Source organism: Monodelphis domestica, chromosome 6 (assembly GCF_027887165.1).
Source record: "Monodelphis domestica isolate mMonDom1 chromosome 6, mMonDom1.pri, whole genome shotgun sequence".
NCBI classification, from domain to species: Eukaryota; Metazoa; Chordata; class Mammalia; order Didelphimorphia; family Didelphidae; genus Monodelphis; species Monodelphis domestica.
Genome location: NC_077232.1, coordinates 309,930,249 through 309,957,615, shown reverse-complemented (window position 1 = coordinate 309,957,615; position 27,367 = coordinate 309,930,249). Strand labels below are relative to the sequence as shown.

Below are 27,367 nucleotides of genomic sequence, written 5' to 3'. Positions count from 1 at the left end.
GACACCCCCCGGCTCTGTGCTTCCTTTCTCCTTTGCTTCAGCTTAATTCCTCTCTCCTTCCACGAGGCTTCTAGTTTTTAACAAGCTCCGATGGTTTTCAGTGATGAGAATGGAATTGGACGTCTGGAAATATTCTTCTTCTTCCTCTGCTACCTTTTTTCAGTATATCCTATAAAATTCTAGACACTTGGGGGGCAGCTGGCTGGCTCAGTGGATGGAGAGCCAGGCCTAGAGGCGGGAGGTCCTGGGTTCAGATCTGGCCTCAGACACTGCCCAGCTCGGTGACCCTGGGCCACTCCCTTGACCCCCCTGGCCTCGCCCTGACCACCCTTCTGCCTTGGAGCCAGTACCCAGGATGGATTCTAGGGTGGAAGGTGAGGGCTTTGTCAGAGACCACCAAGGACCGCCTGGTTGGGGCCCAGGAGCAAGAACGCAGCCAGCCTCAGGAGGGCTGCTGGAAATCCAGGGGCCAGTTCATTGAGGGGATGCCCTTCAGAGGCAGGGGAGTTGTGCCCCACTGACCCAGGTCGGGCGTGACTCCTCACTGTAACGGCGCTGGGGTGGGTCACGCAGTGTTTGTCGGGTCCTGTGAGAGTGGGTCTGACCCTGGGGGGTACCGCTCTTGGGGGGCGCCGGCTTGGCTTCTCCAATCCGCTCCCTTTGGGAGAGGAGAAGGGGGCGGGGCGGCAGAGAGCTCCGCCCCCTTTTCTGTTTGTGGGCAGAAAGTCCCCGGGGGGGCTGCCGGTCTGGGCTGGGCACACATGTAAGCAGTGGGGCCGAGAGAGCGTGGTGGCAAGCGGGCGGGAGAGCCTCGCTCCGGGCCTCGAACAAGCTCTTTGGGCGGAGTCCGGAGGGCCCGTGGCCCTGCCAAGCCTTGGACTCCAGGCGCAGGAGGCTCCTTACAAGTGGCCCGTCCAGGGGCAAGTCGAGTCCCGAACACTTGCCTTAGTCCAGAAACAGATTCCGCCCAAGGCTCCTGCGGCCCTGTCTGATCTTGCTCAGCTCCTGGGTCTTTCTGGGGTGGGAAGGCCTGGCAAGCGCGCCGACAGGCTGGCGAATTGCATGCCAGCTGACTGGACCGGGCGCATGCCCTGCCCAGGAAGCCTGCAGGAATCGGTTCCGAGCAGCCAGCGTTCCCCTGGTTTCCTGCTTAGCCCTGTGCTCACACTTCCCCGACATGGTCTCCTCCCATCTTCCAGGCATTGGGGGGGCGGGTAGGATCAGAAAGAGCCTCTCCTGGTCCCAGTGTAAATGGGGCAAGAGGACCACAGTGGCAGGAGCTTTTTCCCAGCTGCCCCCAGGAGCACCAGCCTTGTCTCTGGCCTTCCTGGAGGAGTTTCCAGAAAGTGTTCTACAGAGCCAGTGTCTTTGCTTGGGAGGCTGAGAGAGGGGCTTGGGGCGGGGGCAGGGGGGACATTCGGGGTGTTTTGAATTCTCTGAGGGAGCTTTATTTGGGGCAGGGGTCTGCTCTCTGAAGTTTAGGGGCCTGTCTCAGTTATGCTTGGCTTCTAAGCAGGCCCTCATCGCCGTAATCCTCTATGACGTCATCAAGAAATGTCTGTCATGGGCCATTGGTGGCTTTTGTGCCTTTCTTTTGTAGCTAGATTTCAATGCCTGTGCAAGAGGCACATTGGAGATGGGAGGCAGGAATCAGGCCTGAGCTTGCCGGTTCCACCTTGTGCTATTCCTAGCATCGGCTCCTGCAAAAGCTACCATTTTTGTTCAAGGAGAAATGAGAGAGGGGGGGGGGAGAGAAAGAGAGGGGGGGGGAGGGAGAGAGAGGGGGAGAGACAGGGAGAGACAGGGAGAGGGAGAGAAGGAGAGGGAGAGAGGGAGGGGAAGAGAAGGAGAGGGAGAGAGAGGGAAGGAGAGAGAGAGGGAGGGAGAGAGGGAGGGAGGGAGGGAGAGAGAGGGGGAGGGAGAGGGGGGAGAGAGAGGGAGGGAGGGAGGGAAAGTATTTACTATTTGCTTTATGTATAATAAAAGATGGAAGAATTGGTTTAAATTAATCTAGAAAATTCCAGATACCCCATAAGCAAGAATTGGCCGGGGGGGGGGGGGGGGGGGCGCTAGGTGGCTCAGTGGATGGCGAGCCAGGCTTCCAGGCAGGTGGTCCTGGATTTGGATCTGGCCTCAGGCACTTCTTAGCTGGACCCGGGATAAACCACTGAAGCCCCATTGCCCGGCCCTTAATGTTCTTCTGCCTCGGAAGCAACATACAGCATTAATTCCAAACTGGAAAGTAAGAGTTTCTAAAAAGCTCCTATTTCCTCACTGCCCATCAAATCAGTCACCGTCTATTAAGCGCCTACTAAAGTGCCAGTCATTACGCTAAACATCTGACTGTGAGACTTTCAAAAGAAACTGATCAAAGCAAGTCCCAGCTGAAGAGAAATGAAATCAATGCGCTTCTAGGTACGGAAAAGCCAATAAGGGAGGCGCGCGCGCGCACGCGCACTGTTTGGGGGGTGTCGCGCTCTCCCCTAATTCAGCACGTGCCCCAAAGCAGCCCTGGGGAGACGAGGAGAAGCTGTGGGTCTGTGGCGTCAGCAGGAGCTGGAAGGGCTGACGGTATCTATGGGAACAGCACACTCGGGGGAAGACGGAGTCCCAAGGCTGCTTACCTCTTCCCTGGCGGGCGCCTCCGGAGCCGCTGCAATCCTAGTGCCCGCACACATTGCGTGAATCGTCAGAGAACCCCCCGGACCCGAGAGCCGCCTAGACACGGACGGCCCTGAATTCGGAATTGGAACAGCTGGACGCCTCCTTTGCTGCCTGAGTGACTGTCAGCAACCGCACTCAGATGGCCTTTTAAATGCCGTCCTTGTGTCCTCCCAGCAGCCCCGGGGAGCGCTCCTCGTTTTGCAGAGGAGGACACTGAGGCTGAGAGCGGTAAATGATTTGTCCAAGGTCACAGAGCTATTGAAAATGGGGCTAAACATGCCCGTTATTGTGAAGATCGACTGAGGAAATATCTGTCAGTCACTTTGCAAACCTTTATCACTCTACAACAGGAAATGGCTGGTAGATATTAAGGACCGTCCCTGTGCTAAACTTGGGGATGCAGACACGTGGAGGAGAGAGTCTCTCATGGCAGGGTTTGTGCTGGGTTGGGAGAAGAAAGCTGAACTGCCATAAATACAATATAGCCACAATAAATGCAGTGCGATGGGTGGGAGCGGGGAAAGGAGGCCCAGCGAGGGCAGGAGAGGGCTGTCCTCCAGGGCCAGACGCTCGATGGGCGGAAGGAAGACATTCCTGCCCCGAAGGCCGCTCCCCAAATCGAAGGAGCTGCCTCCAGGCGCAATGAGAAGAATCTGAGCCTGAACTTCATTTGGGCATCTGCTGGAATGAATGGAGGTACAGCATAGCCCTCAGCCGCGCAGCGCACACCGGACAGCTTCTGAGTTCCTTTCCAGCCATAAAATTCTATGGTTTTCTTATATGGAGTCGACTCTCTATCTATTAAAAGATGACAACATTTTCCTTTCTTATCTCCAAGGGCTTATTATGAGAATCAAATGAGCTCATGTTTCTTTTTTTTAAACCCTCACCTTAGAGTCAGTACTATGCATTGGCTCCAAGGCAGCAGAGGGGTCAGGGCTAGGCCATGGGGGTCAAGTGACTTGCCCAGGGTCACCCAGCTGGGACGTGTCTGAGGCCACATTGGAACCCAGGACCTCCCTCTCTGGGCCTGGCTCTCCATCCACTGAGCCACGCAGCCGCCCCCTGAGCTCATATTTCTACAAGTGCTCTGAAGAGTACTAAGGGTTATTTTTCCAATGTACATCATTATTTTAATTAATTATTAACAACAATCATGGATAAGATTTAAAGTTAGGCATGAATTAACCCTGTGAATAAGGACTGGCTTTATCTTACTGTATTGAGGGGCAACAGAATTTCACATTACTGATAAGGGTTAATCACACCTCGCTAGGGACTGGTTGTTTTGCAAAGGATTCGGACTATTCTCTGGAGGAAATTGCACCCGAGTCCTTGGTTACCGATGTAAACCGCCCGCAGGGGCCCAGTGGAAATTGTTGGCAGCTTCCCTGGGATGGGAGCTCACTCGCTGGGCTGCAGGGTTCCCTGACGGGGCGTCTGCAAGGTACTCAGGGCAGACAATTGAATGCTCTTGGCTCCGACTCTCTCTGAAGTCTGAAGGTAGGTGCAGTTGGCATCTGCTGAGACTAGATAGTTTCCGGAAAGTCTTTGGTTCCAAGAAGACAGGACAGGAAGGGACTCAATGCAAATCTGATTAGTGTCCACAGAGAGGCGATCTGTAAATCCTGCTTAGTTTCTGCCGTAGACTGGAACAACTAAGTAGATTCATGAATATCCAAGTACAGATATCAAGAAAGAACATTTCTTTTACATAAGCTCATCCATCACTGGGTCGTCTCCACATATTAAATAGGATAAATAACAGGCAACTGAGGTCCTCAGGGACAGGGCAAAAGAAGACAGTCTCGCCTCTTATAAACAAGCAAAGCAATCAGGATAGGCGGAAGAAAGATAATTACACAAAATAAAATTAACATACACTTAAATTAAAATTTAAAAACTAAAAAGGCAACTTCAATGGATCACTTGAAATCCATGTATTCTTCCACAATATGCATCATATCCGATGCAACAAATTCCTACGACGTCTCTAATTTCACAGGAAAGAACATTACTCACACCCAGAGAAAGAATTTTAGGAGCAGAAACACAGAAGTAAAACGACTGCTTGATCACCTGGGTCGATGGGGATATGACTGGGGATGCAGACTCTAAAGGATCATCCTAGTGCAAATGTCAATAATATGGAAATAGAAGAGGAATTGCTTGTTGGCTACTGGAGGGGGGAGGGAAGACGGGAGGGAAAGAACATGAATCTTGTAACCATGGGAAAATATTCTAAATTAATTTAATGAGTAATTTTTAATCTGTAATCTCATGATGTTTTTATGATGACAATCTAAATTTTTAAAAAGTATTTCAGTGTCTTAGTCAAGGAACCAAAGGTAATCTGAGCGCCTACGATTCTTCTTTTCTGGAATGCTTTCCTGGCTTCTACCCACTTGTCTCTGGAGAAGTCCTACTCCTTCTTCCAAACCTAATCAAATTCTTTTTTTTTTTTAAACCCTTACCTTCCATCTTGGAGTCAATACTATGCATTGGCTCCAAGGCAGAAGAGTGGTCAGGGCTAGGCCATGGGGGTCAAGTGACTTACCCAGGGTCACACAGCTGGGAAGTGGCTGAGGCCACATTTGAACCTAGGACCTCCTGTCTCTAGGCTTGGGTCTCAAGCCACTGAGCCACCCAGCTGCCCCCACCTAATCAAATTCTATCCTCTCAATCCCTGTGCTAAATTCATAGTAGTCTCTTGTTGCTATAAGCATCTTTAACACTTAATGTTCCATGCCATTCATTGGAACTGACTATTAAATAGAATTTAAGGGCAAGGGGCAGTTAGGTGGCTTAGTGGATAGAGTGCCAGGCCTGAAGTCAGGAAAACTCATCTTCCTCGGTTCAAATCTGGCTTCGGACACTAGTTGTGGGACCCTGGGCAAGTCATTTCACTCTGCTTGCCCCAGTTTCCTCATCTGTCAAGTGAGATGGAGAAGGAAATGGCAAGCCACTCCAGTATCTTTGCAAGAAACCCCAAGGGGAGTCAGGCATGGCTGAAACAACTTAACGAAATTGGAACCGAAAGGATGACAATATTTTCCCTTTCTGCCCCCAAAAGGTGTGGTGTGAGAACCAAATGAGACGACATTTGGAAAGTGATCTAAAGAGTGTGAAGATCTTCTTTCCAATGAGGAGGGTTCTATTGGTTATTAACAGTGCTACTAGCTGTGATCTAGAGCTCAGCACCGAGTAAGCCCCATTGGCGCTGGATGTCTCTTTTGAGACATTCACCCTAGCTCTTAACAACTTGACCACAAGCTCTTTGTGTCTGCCACCCAGCACAGTGCTTTTGCCCCCAGCAAGCCCTTGATACATGCTTGTGGGTAACAATACTCTTGTAGAGTCGTACTGTGCGTTTTTCTCAGTAGGATGAAGGCAAACCGTCCAAGAGTCTATGGATGATCGTTCCCTCACCTACTCCTCCAGAGTCCAGTGTAGAATAAAACCACGTGGAGTTGGGTGCCACCATAGATCCTCAGAGACCTCCACTGGGGAACCTGGTTTTCTATAGTCTGCCAGGAGCGTTGTCAGTGTATGATGAGCACGGCGCAGACGTTGGGCCAGAACGCTCCCAATCGGCTTTGGAGTTCCCTTGTTGTCTTTAAGAAGCCCTCCAGAGGAGAAGTGCGTGCTCTGGAATCCACGATTAGAAAGGGGGGCTTGCAGCAGATTCGGGTCGTCAGGGACACAAAGAGGATGCAGGGCACGTGGGCTTTCTTCAAGCGTGTTCGGGGCAATACCGCGGTAATCGCTTTAGAGAGCTGATGAAAGGCTCATTTGACATTTGGCATGGCGGTTACGGTGTGGAGTTCAGGGGAGAAGCTCAAGGAGGTCCAAACATCTTACAATAACGAGCTTGTTAAGGGCGGGCCCCGCGGACCTCTTCCCGTTGGCTCCGGAAGGGTCAGTCGGGGAATCGGACCCCCCATCCGCAGCGTTAGTGTCTTCCCTAAAATTACCTCCCTTTTGTTACAGATAAATAGATACCGACATACGCACGTGCCTCACAAGCCAGCCAGACAGATACACACGTGCACGTACATATGTGTAAAACACAAGATTTGTGCGTATAGATGTGTGTGTGTGTGTTTTATTTATATCCCCATTGCTTAGGACATGAGAAACTGTTATGAGCCAGGAAAGGGCTTGTTTCAGGGGGTTTCTGGTTCTGTACTTTGGCAGGCTGAGGAGTCGGGTTGCAGCTTGCCTCTGGCCAGCAAAGTGAGAGAATGTGTGTGTGTCGAGTTGCTACCTTAAAGAGACCGAGACAGGAAGAGGAGAGAGCAAGGAGACGGAGACAGAGAGGCGTGGGAGCCCAAGGGAACTCGTGGAGGGCAATCACAGAGCTCCCTTTCTTGGGCCCTCGAGCCCAGTATTTACACTGTCCTATATTCTATGGACAAAACACAGCGTGTCCGTAAGAAGGGTTCATATCAGAAGTATACAGTCGTTGGTGCCGATTACGAGCACAGACCAATTAAAGCAGGTGCTCCGCCCTAATGAGCATGCGGTCATTCGTCACACCAACCTTCAAAGATGCTCTTCGCTGTGTTGTCTGTGACACAGGAATTTCCTGGGAACAGGATGGCTCCGGGATGTAGGAGATCAGTAGGAGGTCGTCGTGTCCCGAGGTAGAGCTCAAGGCTAGTGCTAACTTGGTCAGGATATCCTTAGCCAGTTAATGATGTGTTAGACCTGCCACTTCAAGGCCGGTCCTTGCCAGCGCCTGGGGCAGATCTGTAAATATGTCTGTTCTGGCTGCTCTTGCCTCAGTGGGCCTACGGTGTCCTCATGGACTTGTCAACAAACACCAAGTGAATGTTTGTCGGCTGTTTGGCCAATGTCGTTGCATGAGTTCATGGATCTCCCCTCAGCTTTACCTTCTCTGCTAGTACCTAAATGCTTGCCTAGTGACACTGGTTAGGGCAACCTACCTTGTGGATCATTTTGTAGCATTCGCCCAAAGAGCTCTTCCAGCTCCTCTCTTATGGTGGCTTACCCAGAACTATGATAAAACTAGGGAATGACTGGTGTGCCAGGTGGGAGGGGCCCTGATGGCCGGAGGACCCTGACCCTGGAAAGCTGAATTGTAGGAAATGGGTGGCGCCCTCCTAGGGGGCACGTGCTGTGACAGCGGTGCGAAGCACCAGGAAGGGGCGCGAGCCTCCGCAGGAGAGAAGAAGAAACTCGTCAGGACGGAGGGAGTTCTCTTGATGAAGACGTTTAAGAAGAGACGTGCCCTTAGGTGGCTTTTCTAAGATCACTTAGCAGTCTCAGACAACCAGACAGGGCAAGTGGATGTGCTCGTTCTACAGAAAATGGCCCCAAAGATCCTGGGCGCTAAGGAGATGGGACCCAACTGAATACGAGGCAAGTTTACACACAGCCTATGCAGCTACCGACCCACTGGGACAATCGGGTCCATACCTTACTGTTGGCAAGACATGGCAGAACAGGGCATGGCAGGCGCTCCGGGGCCCTGACACCGATTTCACTATTGTGTGTCTGGGAAGGAAAGGTGAGCCTACACATGGGCAGCAGAAAGCGGGGACCAGCCTCCAGTGAGCACCCAAGAATAGCCTGGCCGGGGAGGGGCCCAATTTTTAGATATGAATAGGTTTGGGATACCCGAACCCTCTGTGCAAGCAATAGTGCGCCGACGGAAGACACGAGTGATGTCCCCGCGCAGAACTGGGCTCAGAAAGGCAAAGCCCAGCCCCACCCGCCACTGAGTCCGCAGTCATAAGAGGGGAGAGGTCCCAAGGGCCCAGAACAGGAGGCAGTCTGGGGAAAGAGCAGATCAGGGGCCTTCCAGCCCCAAGGAAGGGGTCCAGGCTTACCTTATGCTCAAGGGCGTGGAAGGAAACCAGTCTTCAGGGCCTCGGAATTCAGTCTTGCGTCTCAAGAGGCCTTGACAGGGATGAAGGGCCGGGATGAGCTGCTACGGTGGGAACCATATCTTAGTTCCCAGCCCCCGCACAGCTTGTTCTCCATTTTCCTGGAAAGGTGTTAAGACCAACTTCAGGACTTCACAACGCCCCTTCCAGGTGACTGGTGTAAGAGCATCAGGGGCGATTCCAAGATGGAGGTCAAGGGTTTGGGTTTTTTTTAAACCAAGCAAACAAGAAGCCCTAAATTGAAACCATTTGAGTCAGATTCAGCCCAGAACAACTTGTGTTGTCCTCGGTTGTATTCAGTACCTCAGAGACAAGCTCTATAGAAAGACAGGCAGGGCTCTAGATAGCTGTTGGACCAGGAAGCATTTGAGAAAGTCCCCAAACCTTCTCTGTTTATTCCAGCAGACACTAGTCAGGATCCTCCACAAGTCCAAATCAGAAAGGCCAAGGAGGGAGGAAAGATTGCCTTCTGAGCGGCATATAGGGTGACCTAGGACATAACTGCACCAGGACATTCCTTTTGGGGTGATTCCCTTTCGTCTTGTTCAGTCGTTTTTCAGTCATGTCCAACTCTTTGGGATCCCATTTGCGTTTTTCTTGGAAGAGATGCTGGAATGATTTGCCTTTTCTTTCTCCAACTCATTTTACAGATGAGGAAACTGAGGCAAACAAGGTTAAATGGCTTGCCAGGGTCCCACAACTGGCAAGTGTCTGAGGCCAGATTTTAATTCTGGTCTTCTTGACTCTAGGCCTGGTGCTCTATCACCCAACTGCCCAATTCTATTTCTACTTCCTCCTAGTTATATTTATAATAAATGACCTTATTTGCTGCTGACTTCAGTAATGCTTTGACAGTTTTCAGTTTCATGAAAAATGGCTTTGTTTTTCCCATCCTTAATCTCTATTGCTAGCCACAGAGCCATAGAAAAGACAGTCTCATTTAATTCCCTCCTTTAGCTATTTTGCCCAATTGTGTGGCAATAAATCTGACAATCTAGGTGAAATGGGTGCATAGTTACAAAAATGTGAATTGCCCAGATTAAGGAAAGAGGAAATACAATACTTTAAATGATTCTTTTTCAGAACGAGAAATTGAACAAGCCATCAATGAACAAACATCCCCAGAAAAAGTCCCAGGGCCAGAGGGATTCGCACGCAAATTCTATCAAAGAACAATTAATCCCAATATTGCACAGACTGTTTGGCAGAATAGGCAGAGAAGGAATTGTACCAAATTCTTTTTGCAGCACAAATATGATGCTGATACCTAAGCCAGGAAGAGCAAAAACAGAGAAAGAGAATTACAGAGCAATTTCTTGAATGAACATTGATGCAAAAATCTTAAATGAAGCGCTAGCAAAGAGCCTACAGCAAGTTACCACGAGGATTATCCACCCTGACCAGGTGGGACTTATACCAGGAATGCAAGGCTGGCGCAATATGAAAACCAACAATCAGAATAAGTGACCCCATCAGTGATCAAACTAATAGAAACCATACGATTATCTCAGTAAGCAGAAACATCCTTTGGCAAAATACAGCGCCCGATCCCATTAAAAACGGGAACCGATGGGCCTTCCTTAACCTGAGAAGTCGTTATCTATTCCAAAGCCATTAGCAAGTGTCATCCGCAATGGAGAGAAACTAAAAGCCTTCCCAAGAAGATGCCCGTTATCATCATTATCATTTAATGTTGTGAAGAAAAATAAGTTGGAGGTGTTGAAAAGGCAATGAGGAAACTAAACTATCCCTCTTTGCAAATGATCTGATGGTCTACTTAGAGAATGCTACATAATCATCTAAAATCTAGTTGAAATCATTAACTTTAGCAAAGCTGCAGGATACAAAATAAACCCACCGGAATCATCGGCATTTCTATATATTTCCAACAAAGTCCAGGAGCAAAAAGAGAAAGAGAAATTTTATTTAAGATAACTCTAGACAATCTGAAATCCTTGAGAATCTACCAATCTACTTGCCAAGAAAAATAGAGGAATTATTTGAACACAAATTACAAAATGCTTTTCACACAAATAAAGTCAGAGCTAATACTGACAAAATGACCATTCTACCTAAATTAATTCACTTATTCGGTACAATAACAATCAAACTGTCAAAAATCATTTTATTAATATTTTATAAAAAAATAACAAAATTCATCTGGACATCAAGGAAAGTAATTCTCTCCTTTTATAGATGAGGAAACCAAGGCATACAGAAGCGAAGTGACTTATCCAATGCCATATAGCGAGTTCATTTCATAGGCAAGATTTGCTCCCAGGTCCTCTAGTTCCAAAGTCGATATTTTTTCCACCGTGCCATGATGTCTATTATTAAGTGTTTTGCAAAGTGATTTAGTGTTGGGCATAGAGAGAAGTTTAGAGGTGGTTTTTCCACCATACATCAAACCACTAAACAGAATTCCAAAATACAACAAATTTAGCACTGACAACAGGATGATATCTGCAAGAATGCTCCCTAAGATAATAATTATGGAGGGAAAAGCTGACCAGTTAATCATTCGGTCAATACATATTGCAACTGCTGTCCCATCCACACCTGGGTTAGCGTGAATAACGAGTGGGCACACGTTTACATTTCACATTCACAGCGCTCGAAGCTATAATGATGTCAAATGCTGTCCTCACTGGTTCTAGCCCATTTGCACCAGGCAGTGGGAATTCAAGAAACGTGCCTACTGGACAGAGTTCATGATTCACGCTCCTCAGGACCCAGCTGACTGCATACACGTGCTGATTAATTGGTTTATTACCGTTTGAGCCCAAGCTAAAACTTGGGCCACACAAGATGCTTTGATCATTGAGAGCTGACTGGGTTCTTTCTTTCAAATCCTTGCTTTTGTTCACTTTTGTTTTTCTTGTTGAGAACTTTGAACTCAGATTCTAACTCCGTGATCAGATTAAGAGAAAAGAGTTTCATTTCTAAGGCTGATAAAATAGGCTTGAATGTCCCAAAGGAAAAACCGAACCACTCAGTCTAGTGTTACGCAATTTTCACGAATTCTAAATGAACTATTTAAACCACAACTCATCCATGTCAGAGTATCTGAACTTCCACGTTTGCAAAGGAGATATGGTACAAAAGTTGCTTACTTAACCTTTAAAATTGCTCTGTGTGACAGGTTGTTCAGTGAGTTGGGAGCCACACCTTGAGATGGGAGGTCTTGGGTTCAAATCTGACCTCAGGCACTTTTTAGCTTTGTCATCCCAAACAAGTCCCTTAACCCCCATTGCCCAGCCCTTAACTGCTCTTCTGCCTTGGAACCAACACACAGTATTGATTCAAAGACAGAAGAGAAAGGTAAGTAAAAAAAATAATAACCGCTGTATTAGGCAATGTTACTCAGTCAGGTACTGTGGTCAGTACTGGGGATACAAAGAAAAGGAAGAAAACACTGAAGATCTTGGAAGCCCTCTGTCCATTTGAGACTCTGGGAGCTCTTCCAGACCTTCAGTACCTGCAAGGGTAGTGTTGGAAGTCAGAACAATCATCTTCTCAGTAATCGCGCGAGATGGGAATTTTACTCTCTGTGGCTCCGTACTGCTGCCTGAATAGCTGTGTTATATAATAGGGCACAACCATGCATAGTTTAGGCTTTTACTTGGCCAAAAAAAATAAATAAGTAAACGATGGCCCCATTGGTGAGAGTTAAAATGAAGATTCCATCCGTTCTTCCAATGTTTGGTGAGGGCTTCCATGTGTTTGTGTTAAATCCAGGCTCTTCCAAATGGACAACAAAGAGATGTTCCGGCAGGAATTAGTGGATGTCCATGGAGTGCCCCTCTTTTGGACCATCGCAGAAGAATGGTCCCAGGTGGAAGGATTTGAGGCCCGACCGGACGACCTTCTCATCTCCACTTATCCCAAATCTGGTGAGTTCAGGCACTGGGCTAAGACAATTACAAGCAGAGACAAGGTGGTGCTGTGCATGGAGAGCCAGCCTCCAGGTCACAAAGATCTAGGCTCGAGTCCATTTTGGTCCTTTGCCAGCTATGGCATGCTGGGCCAATGACTTCACATCTTCAGGGCTTTGCATCAGAGAAGTCAAACATGCAGCCATCGGACGAAAATAGCCCATAACTCTACAGAGTTGGGTGGGCACCAGATTAAAATGGAGTTCCTGTTAAACCCCTGTCAGCCTCAGTTTCCTCATCTATAAAATGGAGATCATAATAGCACCACCTCCCAAGGTGTCCGAGAGGATAAAATGACATAATAATCGTAAAGCACGTAGCAGAGGGTTTCCTTCCCTCCCATTCCTTCTTAGAGCTATTAAGGCTTTGAGGTTAGATTGGAACTCAGGTCTTCAGATGTAGCACACTAGCCCCTACGACCCCTTTGTCTGAATGTAGATTCCTTGGGAACAAGGGCTATTTCACTGTTATATTTATATGCCCAATACAATGAGTAGGTCCCCAATATATTGATCATTCTTGCCACACGGTCATCTTTTTCATCTTAGGTCTGGTTGAAACCCTATGAGTGTTATCCTCATCTAAAATGGAGATTGTTGTGATTTTACCTTTTCATACATAATAGAATCCTCATGAACCTCCTCCAAAGATTTCCCCAAACAAGGCTGACAACTTTTCCCCAGGTGCATGCCAAGAAGCATCCTTAGGACGCCAGCTCTGTTTTAATTCTACTACAAAATATCCTCGGAAATAATGTTTAGTGTTCTAAACCAAGGCTTCCCAGCCTTGAAGATCTCCTTCTCTACTGACTTTCAGCCAACCTTCCCACAACCACTGGTCAATATGAAATATCCGATCGACTCTAGAATTTAACATTCTTCTATGCGTACAAAATAAAAGAATTAATTTTTCGTGAAAAACATCATGGTCTTGATAAGCTCGTTGGGCCCTCTGGCAGTACACACACACCCCGGTTAGATCCTCCACCCATTTAAAGAGTTTATACTCTCATCTCCCGGTGAACTCTAAAAGTCGACATCTCGCTATTTTTTTCTTTTCCGTCATGGGACATTGTCCCAAATTCATGTGTTATACTGAGCCTGAAGCAGGAGGTGCTTGCTTTCATGCACTGTTGTCCAAATACACGATTAATCCGGCTTAATTCAATAATCCAATTGTTTTTGTTTTATGGACAAACATACCCAATCCTGTGCAGGTGGCAAGGGAACAACTGTCCCAGCCCTGGGCTTGGTGGAAAGGTGGGTGGGAGGGACTGTGAAGGTGAATCTGTACTATTTGGAGGGCTACCAGAAGGCATATCTCTTCTCTGAATGGGAAGAAGGACGTGGTTTGTGCCAACTAGACGGGAGGCACTTTCCCCCCTTTCTTATCTCCTTTCCCCCAGCTGCCACGTCCCTTTGCCACATTTCTTTCCCCTTGAGGTCCACTTAGATCATATTTCACTTGATTACAAAACTTTAGGTTTGGGGGCACAGAGGGGCTTCCCCTCCAGAGTAGAGCCCACCTTCCCTGGGTTGTTATGAGGATATCCCTGAGAAATTGGTTGTAAAGCATTTACAAACCTCAAAGTGCTTCACAAATGCTGTTGTAATCCAAAACACTCCCTAAGAGACTCTTTGCTTTTCTCCATAACACTGTTAGAATGGAAGCTCTTTGGGAGTAAGAATTCCCAAGTGTCTGGCTCCTAAGCATCACTTAAATTCTTAATGATGAATTTTTATGTTTCCCGTAATGTTACTCCTCAAATCATTTATTCTGCACCCTTTTATGTCTCAGGCATAGGTCCAGTTGGAGCTTATCTTGGTATATGGTGCAAGATACTGTTCTGGATCTAATTTCCTCCAGATAGCTGCCCAGTTTTCCCTGTCCAATTTTTGTCAGATACTAGTGATTCCTCTTTGGGTTTATCAAATACTAGGTTAGGTTACAATGTTCATTTGCTTTCCTAATTTGTAAATCTAATGTCTTCCACAAATATACCTTTTTCCCTCTAAACCAGAACCCAAACATTTCAATTATTTCTGTTGGTATAAGTTAAGATCTGCTACGGAGATCCCCTTCTTTCCCACTTTTTTCATTTTCCCCTAAACTCTAGCATCCATTTCCCACAGAATAATAATAGCTAACATTTATATAGGACTTGCTCTATACCCAGCACTATGTTAAGCACTTTAGTTTTACCTTATTTTATCTTGACAAGAACCCTGGGAGATGGGTTCTATTATAATCCCAATTTTAGAAATTAGGGAATTGAGGCAAACAGAGGTTAAATGACTCACCCAAGGTGTCCTGGGCTGGATTTGAACTCAGGTCCTCCTGCCTCAAGGACCAGCCCTCTGTCCAAGGAGTCATTTAATTGTCTTCAATTTCCTTGGATGAAAATGGGTTGTTTTTTTAAATATCCATGCTGCCTTAAGACTAAAATAGAGGTCTTTTTTCTTAACTTAATTGACTTGAATAATGTACTTTTTCAGGTACCACTTGGGTCAGTGAAATCTTGGATCTGATTTATAACAATGGGGATGCTGAGAAATGTAAACGGGATGCCATATTCAATCGTGTGCCTTTCATGGAACTGATCATGCCCGGATACACAAATGGTATTTCCCATGAACCACCCTCTTTAGAGCAGATGCTGGGAAAAGCTATGGGGGTGGGGGTGGGGGTGGGGGTGGGGGTGGGGGAAGAAAAGTTCTAAAAAGTACAAAAGGCTCACCGAATACCACGTGAGCCAACAACGAGTTCATCGCCTCCTCCATTATCTCTTCCTTGGTCTGTAGCCTCTCAGGGGTTCAGTGGGGCAGGAAGAGGAAACTGCTGGCCAAGAAAGGCGACAACCCTAAGCGGAGATCTAGAACGCTGGAGCATTGATCCAAAAGGCAGATCTAACCCCAATTCCGCCAGTTTGTCCTAGAAGGCCTCCAGGCAAAACAAGGGTGTGTGTCTCAACAGACCCTTCTCAGACCCTGGTCCCACCATTCCCGCTTAAGGCTCTCACCACTTTCCTGATGCTATGAAAGGCGAAAGCGCTGGACCTAGGGAGTGCGAGGTCTGCCTCAGGCATGTCCCAACTCCCTCCTCCTAGCTCTCAGCTCCAGTTTTCCCATCTATAAAGTGGGGACAATAGTGCCACCTGTCTCACAGGGGGAGGGAGGATCCCATGAGGTCGAGCATGTGGAGGACTTGGTACTCCTTAGAGCACTCGATGGCCACCCCTACCCTGTCTAAATGATACTTCCTGCCCTATTGGATTGGGCACCAGCTTAGCATTCGGAGCCCTGGGTTCGAATCTTGTCTTGACACCTGGTTCCATATGGGTCACGGTCTGGCTTGTTTTAGTTGTGGAACCAAAAGGAACTCATTCCACCACCAGACCCTGTTTCCTCAGCCAGAGCAGGACAAGCTTAATGCCACACCGTTATAGGATTGGGTTGGGGTGAGGTAAGAACTTCAACGGCTTAGAGAGATGTAAACACGTTTTCATGTTCTTCACCGCAATCCATTCCTCAGTTTCTCCATCTGCAAAAGGGAGTCCATCAGGGTGCCCTCAAACTACCAAATGGTAGCTGTTTTCAATAGGGATTAAGTATTTCTTGGGGAAACATATCATGTCCTCAAGGGTACAGGCATTCTCCAGAAAAAAGAGCTGAATAAATACTCTAGAGCCCAAGGAGAACGGGCCACTTATGTAGGGATTCTGATACTGCAGAGATGGAGTTAGCTCACCCACTGGCACTGAGTCCCGTGAGCCAGCCTTGGGTCAGGAAGACCCGAGTTTAAGTCCAGCCTCGGACACTTATTAGCTATGTGCTATTGGCAAGTCACTTAACCTGTGCCTGCCTCAGTTTCCTCAACTGTATGGTAGCAGCCCCTCCCCCGGAGCATTGCTGTCTGTAAAGAGCTGAGCACAGAGCTTCCTTCCTCCTTCCTGTAAGGTAGCTCTGAGTCTAAACAGCTGGTGGCACACTGGATCAAGTGCTGGGCATCTTCTTGAGTTCAAACCCGGCCTCAGACTCTTACCAGCTAGGCGACCGCCCAAGTCACTCGGCTCTGTGGGCCTCTGTTCCCTCATGGGTCAAACGAGCAGGAGAGGGTATCTCTGCCAAGAAACCCCCAATGGGCCACAGAGACTCAGACGCCACTGAACAACCACCACGTCTGAGCTTAGAAGACTCCGGCATTTGCCTGGAGCACGGCCAAGTGAAAGGACGTGCCCATGGTGACCGGGGCTTTGTAGGTAGGTACTTGAACCCCGCCCTCCAGCGCTTCCTGCCCCCAAGGCTGGCTCTCTAGCCCGTCCTGGCACCATGAGGCTCATTTCCTCAGTCTCTGCCAAAGGTGAGACACCTTTCCGGGGCTCCGCCGCGGGTCTCGGGACAGGTTTGGTCCCAGCACGGCACCACCGTCAGCTTTGTGCAAAAAAGCTCCTGCGAAATAGGTCTGAATCAATGACCCACGGAAACGCGGTGTTGGCTACGGGAGGTGGGGAAGAACACGGGTCATGTAACGGGGAGAAATCGGCTAAGTGAATTCAGTAAATAAATAATTTTTTTAAAAAGAAGAAAGAAAAGAAAGGCTCCTGGGTGGGCCAGCCAATCCCAGTCACTGCGCCCCGAGGGAGGCAGGGGCCCAGAACCCTCCGGGGAGTCTGGGGGGGTCAGCTTCAGCTGGTCGGCGGCAGGATCTTAGCTCCGAGTTCCGCCCTGGGCCATGAACTGGTCTCGAGCCTGGGAGAGGGAGCCATCCGTGCTGCCCTGGAATTCGGCTCACTTTATCCTTAGTGATGGCTGGTCCCAGGGCGCTAATCTGGCTCGCTTCTTGGCCATTTCCAGGCATCAAGCAGCTGGAGGCCATGAAGTCCCCCCGACTGGTAAAGACCCACCTGCCTGTGGAGCTCCTTCCGACATCTCTGTGGAAGAATGACTGTAAGGTAAGCAATTGCGCAGGCAGAGTCAGAGGGACGGAGCTTGGAAAGAGGCCACCGTTCTGGACAGCACTCGACGGCTCATTTACAAGTATGGGCTCATTTGTCCTCACAGCGGCCCTGGGAGGCAGGTGTAATAAGTACCAAACTGAGGCAGACACTGCCTTGCCCAGGCTGGATCTGAACTCGGCTCTTCCTAGCTCCAGGTCTAGTGTTTCTGTGCTGGGCCGCCTCCCCCCTCACACCGCATTGCGACATATAGACATGTGGCACAACCTGGCAGTGCCATGCTGCGGGAAAAGCTGGCCCATCGAGTGGACAAGCACTCCTGGAAGTCCCGCCGTGTGCCCGGCATCCTGAGCTGAGCTGTCCCGGCCTTGGAGCCAAAAGAAATGAACTCCAGCAAGAGCTGGTCGGAAGCTGTGTGACCCTGGACAAGTCACTAAACGCTGCTGGCCTCCAGATAAATTACAGCTAATTTATTATACTAATAATAGCAATCCTCCTCCTTTGCAGAGTCGGTGTGAGGATCAGGTAAAAATGTGTGTACGTCACTTGGCACAGCACACCGTAGGCTCCAGAGACTGCTTCTTTGCCTTACTAGGCACGCAGGCAGTCTCCATTCTAGCCCTTCTAGGGCTGTCGTGGCCCCTCCTCACCTCTCTCCGCTCGAGGCTCTCTCCAAGGACTGCCTCTGTCGGGAAGGCTGCCTCGCTGCCCCACTCGTGACTGGTGTGCATTCGAACGCCATCTGGAGGTGGGCGGCACTCTCTCAGTCCCTCAGAACTGCCCGGATCCAGGCATTGCTGAGAGGAGGCGAGTCCGCCCCGGGCGATCCTGCTGTGCACAGTGTACGGGGCTCGTTGTCGGGGCTCTCCTGCTGCCACTCCTCTCGCCTGCATCAGGCCAGCGCTCTGCGGAATCTCTGCGTCCCTCCTTCCTTACAGCCCCACCGTATCCCCTCACGGCCGCCAGGGGAGGGATAGCCCTCGGTTTCTCTGCCACCGCAAAGAGCCCTGCTATGACCATTTCTGGACAAACAGGTCTTCTCTCCCCCTTTCAATCTCTTTGGGACACAGGCCTCGCCGAGGCATGACTGGATCCAAGGGGACGCCTCGTCGGATTGGCCACTACGCCTTTATCAATCCGGCCACGAAAAGTCGAAACTCAGTACGCCCCCGTCAGGGAGCGCCTCCCACGTGCCGGGCATTATGCCAAGCGTGCAGAATCAGAAACGAAGCCGCCCTGCTTCCATTCTTTGGGGAAAGTGGCACGGAAGGGGAAAACAAAGCGCTTCCTATTCCGAGGACCCGAGCAGGCTCCCGGCTCTGAAGCCGAGCTCCCCTGTAGCAGGAGAAATGGATTGGCCGGGAACCTCAGACACGCAGGGTTGGAAGGGACTTCAGGAGCCGCTTCATCCCCTCCTCTTCCAAAACCGTCTTACCTCTGACGTCTCCAGCTGGGGACACACGCCCAAAGTATTCTGTTCCGTTTTTTAGCCGATGCCCCGGCATTCGGCCGACTTTCTTGGCATCGGCTTCTTTCCCACCAAAACGAAATGCAGAAAAAGATTCCGATGGAAGGTTTTGGCTCCATTGGCTTCCATTTTAATTTGGTCCCCTGGGATTTCATCATAGCAGGGTTTGTGTTTCTGATGGAATCATTTCTTCCAGTGATCTGTTAGAAGACATACATGCAGGGGGTGCCGGTGACTGTTTGACCATCGTGGGCCCAGAAAAAGCAAATGTCAGTTGGCTGATACTCTTCCAAGTTTAGTCTAGATCATTAACACTTTCTCCACAGCTCTTTTAAGGGTGGACGATCAACAGAAACAAAAGCATCAAGCCCTGGCGTGGAGCTTTTGCCCATATTTAAGGTGCAAATGATTACACTGAGCCCGTGTGAGCCGGTTTCAGCAGGGCCATGAATGTGGTGCCCTCTCCCCTCCATGGCGTGCTTAAGGCGCAGCTGGGACACGTGGGAAGGCCCAGGCCCCAAGGAGGACAGGGAACATCTGGGCCCATAGTATAAGTGGATGTCCCTGGGGCCCCTTCATTGTCTTCTCTTAAAAGAATGGCAATGAAACCCTTCCAATTTCCTGTCTCTTCCCACAGATGATCTATGTGGCACGCAATGCTAAAGATGTGGCTGTCTCCTACTATTATTTCTACAAGATGGCCAAGATGCACCCAGAACCTGGTACCTGGGAAGAGTTTCTGGAGAAGTTCATGGCTGGAAAGGGTGAGATGATTCAGTGGAGTCCCAGAGGTGCTAGAACACACAATGAGTGCTTAATACATGCTGGAGGGATTGAATAAGGGGACCTAGAGCTCACCGTCAATCAATAAATGTTAAATAAGTACTGATTAAGATACCTTTCTCTACTTCCTCTTCTCTTACCCAACAATAGAATGCTGGCTCTGGAGTTAGGAAGACAAATTCAAATCCCTACTCACACATGGTGTAACCTTAAGAGGTTACTTCATCTCTCTCAGCCTCAGTTTCCTCATCTGTAAAACTAACTTCCAGAGTTTTTTGTGCAAATTTAAAAAGCTAACTTTAAAACTCCATATAAGGGGGCAGCTGGGTAACTCAGTGGATTGAGAATCAGACCTACAGATAGGAGACTGGGGTCCAATCTAGCCTCAGACACTTCCCAGCTGTGTGACCCTGGGCAAGTCACTTGACCCCCATTGCCTAACCCTTACCACTCTTCTGCCTTGGAACCAATGCACAGTACTGATTCCAAGACAGAAGGTAAGGGTTAAAAAAAATCTATATAAAAGCCATCATGATTATGATGATGATGATTATTAAATAAAAACGAAGGAAGAGTAAAAAACAGGTGAACAGGATAAAAAATAAACCTACCATTTTATGGTATCCCCTCTGCTAGAGCAGGTATTACAAAGAACCAGAAATGATAGATCATAATTTCTCAGGATTCCTTGCTGAAATTCATTCTCATTACCCTAGTCTTGGCTCTCATCTTATGCCTAAAAGATTTCCAACTTGTCTTCCTGTCTCCAATCTTCATCTTCTCCCATCCAACCACATGTTGCACATTTTCCTCTTGTTTAAAATCTCCCGTCCCACAGAAGGAAGTGGAAATTGCTTCCTCTGGAGTAAGGGGGGGACTACATTGACTAGCTTACCCACTTAAAGTAATCAGCTGGCCTTTTTGATTGAATCACACAATCAGAGCAGATGGGAACCAAGTCTCTACAGCTCTCTGAATCACTCAAAGCCACTGAGTGAGGGGTAGATTGTGCCCTAAGGATTCTGGGTGAAAGGAAGAAATTACCTCCAAACCGGAATTCTAGGGGACTCAATCAAGACACATCCCAATGAGATCTCACTCTCATGTGATGGCTTTGGTTGATTCAAGGTGAACAAGCCCTGTACCTTGCCTCTGGTTGTCAGTCCAGAAGATAGTCTTCCCTAATATGGGCCAAGGCATCACACAACCTGCCCTAGACTAGTTCTCCAACCTTAACTTCTGTAACTCTCCTTCAGATCTTTTTCTCCATCAAAAATGTACTAATTTCCTCCCAAACCTGTCTTGGGCATTTCTATCTTTTTACCTTTGCTCATGATGCCTGTCTAACATGCCCTTCCCCATCTTCTTTTAGCATTCAAGTCCTACTTGTCTTCCAAGACCCAGCTTAAATCTTTTTCTCTTGTATAGGCTCACAAATCCAGTGCTGGAAAGGACCATGAAGGACATTCCAGTCCAACTTTTCCATTTTAAAGATAAAGAAAATGGGTTTCAGAGAGGCAATTGACTTGTCTGAAATAGCCAAAAGGCAGAGGCAGGATTTGAACTCAGGTCCTTTGATTTCAGAACCATGGTCATCCCTACTTTAGCAAGATCTCTCCCTTCTCTGAATTTCCATTTTACCTATTGTTTCCCCAAGACAGTTAGCACTTCTACTTCCTCACTTTGCAATATTCCTTATCTTTTTTTGGTAGACCACCTGTCATCCCATGTAGATTGTAATCCCCTTGAGCAGAGTCTTTATTTTTTATAATGTATTGTTTAATTCCCCAAACATAGTATCTTGATTTTATAGCTACTCAACAGGTGATGAATATTGTATCATGACAGCAGAAGGTAGTTCCTTGACTATGGGTTCCCTGTTATTTTTTCCTGGGTAACTCTAAAACTAGTAGTGTTTTCAACAAAGTCACCACTTAATAAATGCTTCTTGAATTAAAATGAATAAGATGATGCTGACATTAACAAGAAATCTGGGAGTTTTTAGTGATCTTCCCTCTTTTTTCACTAAATGTCTTCATGTCTTTTGTAATTTAGTGAGTTTTGGGTCCTGGTATGACCACGTGAAGGGCTGGTGGGAGAAGAAGAAGGACTACCGTATCCTCTATCTCTTCTATGAAGATATGAAGGAGGTAAGAAAAAGAGATCTCTCTTTCACATGAATAAAACTCTACCCACCCCCCTTCTGCCTTTGAGACTCTCTTCATTCCTGAAGTTTCCTCAATCCAGCGAGAAGCCTCAAAGTAGGAAGATGGAGGAAGGATAGAAGTTCTGGATGCCGCGAGGGGGGTGGCGGAGCCAAGTTAGAGATATGAGGTGGCAGGAATGAGTCAGAAATCCAGGCCTTATTAATTATCAAGGAGCCACAGCAAAACTCCGATCAGTGGACTACTCAGAAGGCTTGTACCCGTCCAGTGATCCAAATTTAATACCACACAGGTCAGAGAGATGATAGAGAAAAGAAAGTGCCTGGCCGAAGGCCAGGTTCTAGGTGGGAGAGGTAGAGAAGGAAAGGAATCAGCAAGGACAGACATCAGTGAGAGAGCTGAGATCCAAGTGAGGAAGAGAGAGAAGAGAAGGGCAGAGATTGCTGTAGCTGCTTTTAATGTCTTTGATATGCAAATATACACGATACATAGGGATGATCCTCATTGGTTAATGACAAGGCATAGGTGTGGTTTCTCTTAGCCAGGTGAGCACAAAGAAACCTGTTTTCCCGCCTAACCTGGGGGAAGCTGGGGTCAAGGGTCAGAGGCTTTCCCAGCCATGGGCAAGACTGAGCATGCTCAAGACTGAACATGCTCTCTTCTAAGCCACTCTGTACATATTAACTGTTTCCCTTGCCCATAGCTATGGGTGGACTGCTACAATTCCAGTAATTCTAGTAATTCAAATATGACTGTCCTCTAGTCACTCTCTTTTTCTAACAAAGCATCTCATACCATTCTTGTGTAGAAGATGAAGAGAGGTGAATTAGGTACAAGAATGCAATTAAATGGATCCAGAAGTGGTTGGATGGCTAGACTCAAAGGGTTACTGTTGTAAGGGGTAGAAGTGTGAGGGGTTTTATAAAAGGACTGGATTGTTTAAGAACAGGGTTGCCAGGAGTCTAATTAATTCCAAAGAGATTTCTTTTAATAATTTATTTATAAAATATAGAAAGAGTAAAAGTAAGAAAAATCAGAGAGAGAATAGGGTAAGATATCTAGCCTACACACTAAGTATTTTGCTCCACCCCTGGCTCAAGCCAGGGCAGGGTTAATTAGTCCTTAGCCAGAGGGACCTCGGCCTTGAGTCAAGGACTTGGGGATGCAGGGAGCCTCTCTCAAGAGTGTAGGCCTCTCCTGAAGCTAGTCAGCCCTTCGCTCACCACGTGTCAGTCCAAAGGGAAGCCGAACTCCTCCAAAGTCAAGTCGAAGATGAAAGACCGAAGAGAGAGTTCACAGGAAGTTCTTGGCATTTTTAAAGATCATTCCTTATTTCATCACTTCCTGTGACTTTCTTCCATTTGACATGCACCAATTACAGCAAAGGCTTTGTTTAGGACTGCCCAGGGAGCAGTCAGTTGATTCTGATTCGTCACCCACTATTGCACATGGGGGTCACAGACCTCCCCCACCCAAGTGTGACTGGGGTGTATGGGCTGTTGGTTACTAAATCTAAAAATGGGCAGGGGAGAATTAATTTCATCTTCACACTGTGAATGATCCCATGTCCACGGCCAGGAGGGCTCCAGTGGGTTGTCCCTTAGATCTTTGCTTCTCCCTGTGCTACTTGACAGTTTTATCACTGTCTCAGATAAAGGCACAGATAGCATGCTCAGACAACCTGAAGGCGCCTCTGAGTTGAGAGAGATAGCTGACATACTGGACAGCAAAGGCAGGACTCTAAAAGGTCTTTATAGACTAGAGCTTCTGACAAAATGAAATCCTATCTGGATAAAAGTCCAGGCTTATGCTTGAATACAAAAACATCAACTTCTAAAATGGAAGCGGCATAGTTAGAAACAATTTAGCTTTATAGATAAGAAAGCCTGAGGATTCGAGTAGACCACCAGGTCAAGGTGGGTCAGCGGTTAGGGGGCATCCCCAAAAGCCAATACTATCAGAGGAGCATAGCTTTTAGGAATAAGGAAGCGTTAGTGCAAGTGGACTCTGCCCCCACCAGACATCGTGTACAATATTGTGCTTAGTTTAGGTTCTACCATGTCAGAAGGATTTTGATCAACTGGAAAATATCCAGAGTAAGTACCCAAGGTAGTAACGGGCCTTGAGCCCATACTATTAGAACCATTAATGGAACAAGATAGATCAGAGAAGAAAGATTTGGGGTCACTTGGGAGCTGCCTTCAAGTATTTAAAGGTTTGACATATGGAAGAGGGATTTCACTTGTTCTCTTTGGTCCAAGAAAGCACAAACAGAAACAATGGGTAGAGGTCATCAAGAGAATAATTTCTGTTTCATGACAGAGAAACACTCCCCAATGGCGAGAGCTGTCCCAAAGTAGAATGAGCTGCCATAAAAGGTGGTGGGTGCCCTGCCTTGGAGGTCTGCAAGCACACACTACATGACTATGTGTTTGTTTTGTTATGATGGGGAATTTCTTCCATAGATGAACGGAACTACATGGCCACTGAAATACCTTCGAACTTTAAAATTCTGCAATTCTGTGATTCTCTAGGACCCAAAACGTGAACTACTAAAAATACTGAAATTCCTGGAAAAGGATTTGCCGGAAGAGATTGTGAATAAAATCCTCCATCACACCTCCTTCAAGATCATGAAACAAAACCCAACAGCCAATTATACCATGATGACAGAAAAAGAAATGGACCACAATGTGTCTCCCTTTATGAGAAAGGGTGAGAAATCTTACTGAGTGTTCATATTAAAAAGTCAAGTGGAATTTGGAGGGTGAAAGAGATCAGAAAGTTCATCCAATCCATCCCCCAAATTCCATTAGACTAAATGGTCTAATAGTGGCAGGAGTCTGGAAGGGAAATAGTAACCATGAGTAATTTCTTATTGTTTTTCAGTTATGTCATACACTTCTTGACCCCATTTGGGCTTTTCTTGGCAAGATAGTGGAGTAGTTTGCCATTTCCTTTTCCAGCTCATTTTACAGATGAGGAAACTGAGGCAAATAGGATTAAGTAACTTGGCCAGGGTCACACATCTAAGAAGTGTCTGAGGCCAGATTTGAATTCAAATCTTTCTGACTCCATCCCCAGCACTCTATCTACTGCACCACTTACCTATCCTACCAGCAGTTTAGAAAAGCAACAAGGAGAGGAGGAAATGGAAAATAAAACTTCAAAGTAATATTCTATCATACCTTTTTATTGCTATAAATGAACCAGATGGAACATCTTTAGGTGAGAACTTTCCTTCAGCATCCTAAACCACTGTATCCAATGTCTTCCCTGGGCTCCTTTACTGAACCAAGACACCTTGTGCAATTAGAATGACCTGGGTTTCCTCACAAGTCTTTGTTAATTGTCAGGAAGCTATCAGTAAATGTGGTAGCCCCTGGAGTGAGGATAGCTTGGATGTGTGTACTTCCCTGAGCCATTCAAGAACTCTGGCCTCAATTTCCTTTTTAAGAAAATGAATGGATTAGACTAGATGATCACCAAATTCCCTTCGAGTTCTAGAAGTCTGTCTCATATACTTAGCTTACTTTGAGTAAAAGTTATGGCCACATGGATGGTTGGACAGGGCATCAAAGTGCACAATGGATACAATGCCAGGCCTCATCTTCCTGAGTTCAAATCTGGCCTCAGACATTTATTAGCTAGTTTCCCAACCATGAGCAAAATCTCTTACCCTGTTTGCCTCAATTTCCCCATCTGTAAAATGAGCTGGAAAAGGAAATGGCAAACCACTCCAATATCATTGCCAAGACATCGCTAACGAGAGTCATGAAGACTTGGGTCCAACTGAAATGACTGAACAGCACTTGTGAAAGTTATTTTTTAAACCTCAAAGTCCTATATAAGGTGTTCTGAAGGTCACAGTGAAGTTTTAAGCTAGTAAAACGTAAAGTACAAAAGGTCATCATGTGCTCAATATTATTACACAATCGGTTACCCATTCATTTAGGGCTCTGGAGACGTCCTGTATCATTGGTGACCACTAGTAGAGGTAAAGTATTAAATACGATTCTGCTACCAATTCACGGTGCCATCTAGGAGTATATAAGCAAGAAGGCCAGATGAAGAGCTTCTCTAAGAGCTGTTGAGTAACCGGGTATTCCGGAGGGCACCTCGCATCTCCTTTCATCCGGAGAGATCTGGGTGCGCTCTTCTTGAATTTTCATGTCGAAGCTGGGTTCAATCGAATTAGCAAGCAAATGCAACTCTTTAGAGTTTGAATCCCAGAGCCTTTTCCTGGGTGGCCCAGGAGCTTTTCATTCCTCACAAAATGTTGGAAAAGGCCCGGGAATTTCACACCTGGAGGGGCTAAAAACGCGAGACGGCCGACAAGGACAAAACCCTGAAATCTTAATGCAAGGTTTGGAGACGGCAGGCTAACATGATTTTAGGGGCTGTGAGTAAATGACTGTCCTTTTCTTGCCAGGCGTTTCAGGTGACTGGAAGAATCAGTTCACTGTGGCCCAGAATGACATATTCGAAAAACATTATGCAAAGCAAATGGAAGGAACTACACTGAAGTTTCGAACAGAGATCTGAGGAATTTCTCCCTCCCTGCGCACAGCTGAGATGCTTTGCAGGGGAAAAACATGGATCAGATACCTACTGAAAATTCCTATAGGCTACAAGTGACTATAGTTGCCTCGCTTGGTCATTAGTGATAGACGTAAATACGTATGATGCAGCAAGAAGTCCTAAGCCTTTCTATCCAGCCAGGTTGTACCCAATTTCCTGATAAATTGTCTGCTCAAGTGTTTGAATTGTCTGAAAGAATTAAATCATTAAATGAGTCACAAGAATTTAAAATGCATGCCGTTATGTGCCTTCTTATTATATAGAGTTGTGAACTAGAGTTGGACCAGTGGAACGTCATCGAAGAACAATGAAATTTAGAAGGTTTAAAAAAAGTCAGACACTTCCTAGATGGGTGACCCTGGGCAAGTCACTTGACCCCCACTGCCTAGCCCTTACCACTCTGCTGCCTTAGAACCAATACACAGTATTGATTCTAAGATGGAAGGTAAGGGTTTAAAAAAATGTTAAGATCATACAGTTTTGATATTTTATTTGTGTTTTGTTTGATAGCTCATGGTCACTAGTAGAACTAAAATATATATATTGGTAACAAAGATTATTAGTCAAAGGTGGGAGCTAGAGGCAAGTAGGTGGCTCAGTTGATAGAGAGCCAGGTCTGAAAAAAGGAGATCTTGGATTCAATCTGGTCTCAGACACTTCCTAGCTGTGTGACCCTGGGCAAGTCACTTACCCTCAATTGCCTAGCTTTTACTGCTCATTTGCCTCAGAATGATACTTAGAATTCTTTGACAGAAGGTAAGGTTTTCTTTTTTTTTTTTTAAGTAGAAGCTACCAGAAAATAGAATATATACCACAAGAGAGTTCCTCCCTCATGTGGCCCCACTAAGCTCCCAATCAAGGTGGTCAGTCACCTATATATATATATATATATATATCCTAGGATT

The 27,367-nt window shown here is 47.1% G+C and overlaps 1 protein-coding gene across 1 annotated transcript in view; it reads left to right on the top strand.

Annotated features, from left to right (window-relative positions):
- The window catches only part of LOC100010148 (sulfotransferase 1 family member D1-like), a 28,709-nt gene extending 2,016 nt beyond the window's left edge, over nucleotides 1-26,693 (top strand). Inside the window, exons 2-8 of the mRNA XM_007495506.3 lie at nucleotides 12,315-12,469; nucleotides 15,007-15,132; nucleotides 17,365-17,462; nucleotides 19,571-19,697; nucleotides 21,772-21,866; nucleotides 24,416-24,596; nucleotides 26,314-26,693. Coding sequence (XP_007495568.1) covers nucleotides 12,325-12,469; nucleotides 15,007-15,132; nucleotides 17,365-17,462; nucleotides 19,571-19,697; nucleotides 21,772-21,866; nucleotides 24,416-24,596; nucleotides 26,314-26,426 — 885 coding nt within the window. The 5' untranslated portion in view covers nucleotides 12,315-12,324 and the 3' untranslated portion in view covers nucleotides 26,427-26,693. The remainder of the gene's footprint in view (nucleotides 1-12,314; nucleotides 12,470-15,006; nucleotides 15,133-17,364; nucleotides 17,463-19,570; nucleotides 19,698-21,771; nucleotides 21,867-24,415; nucleotides 24,597-26,313) is intronic.
- Nucleotides 26,694-27,367: the final 674 nt, after the last annotated feature.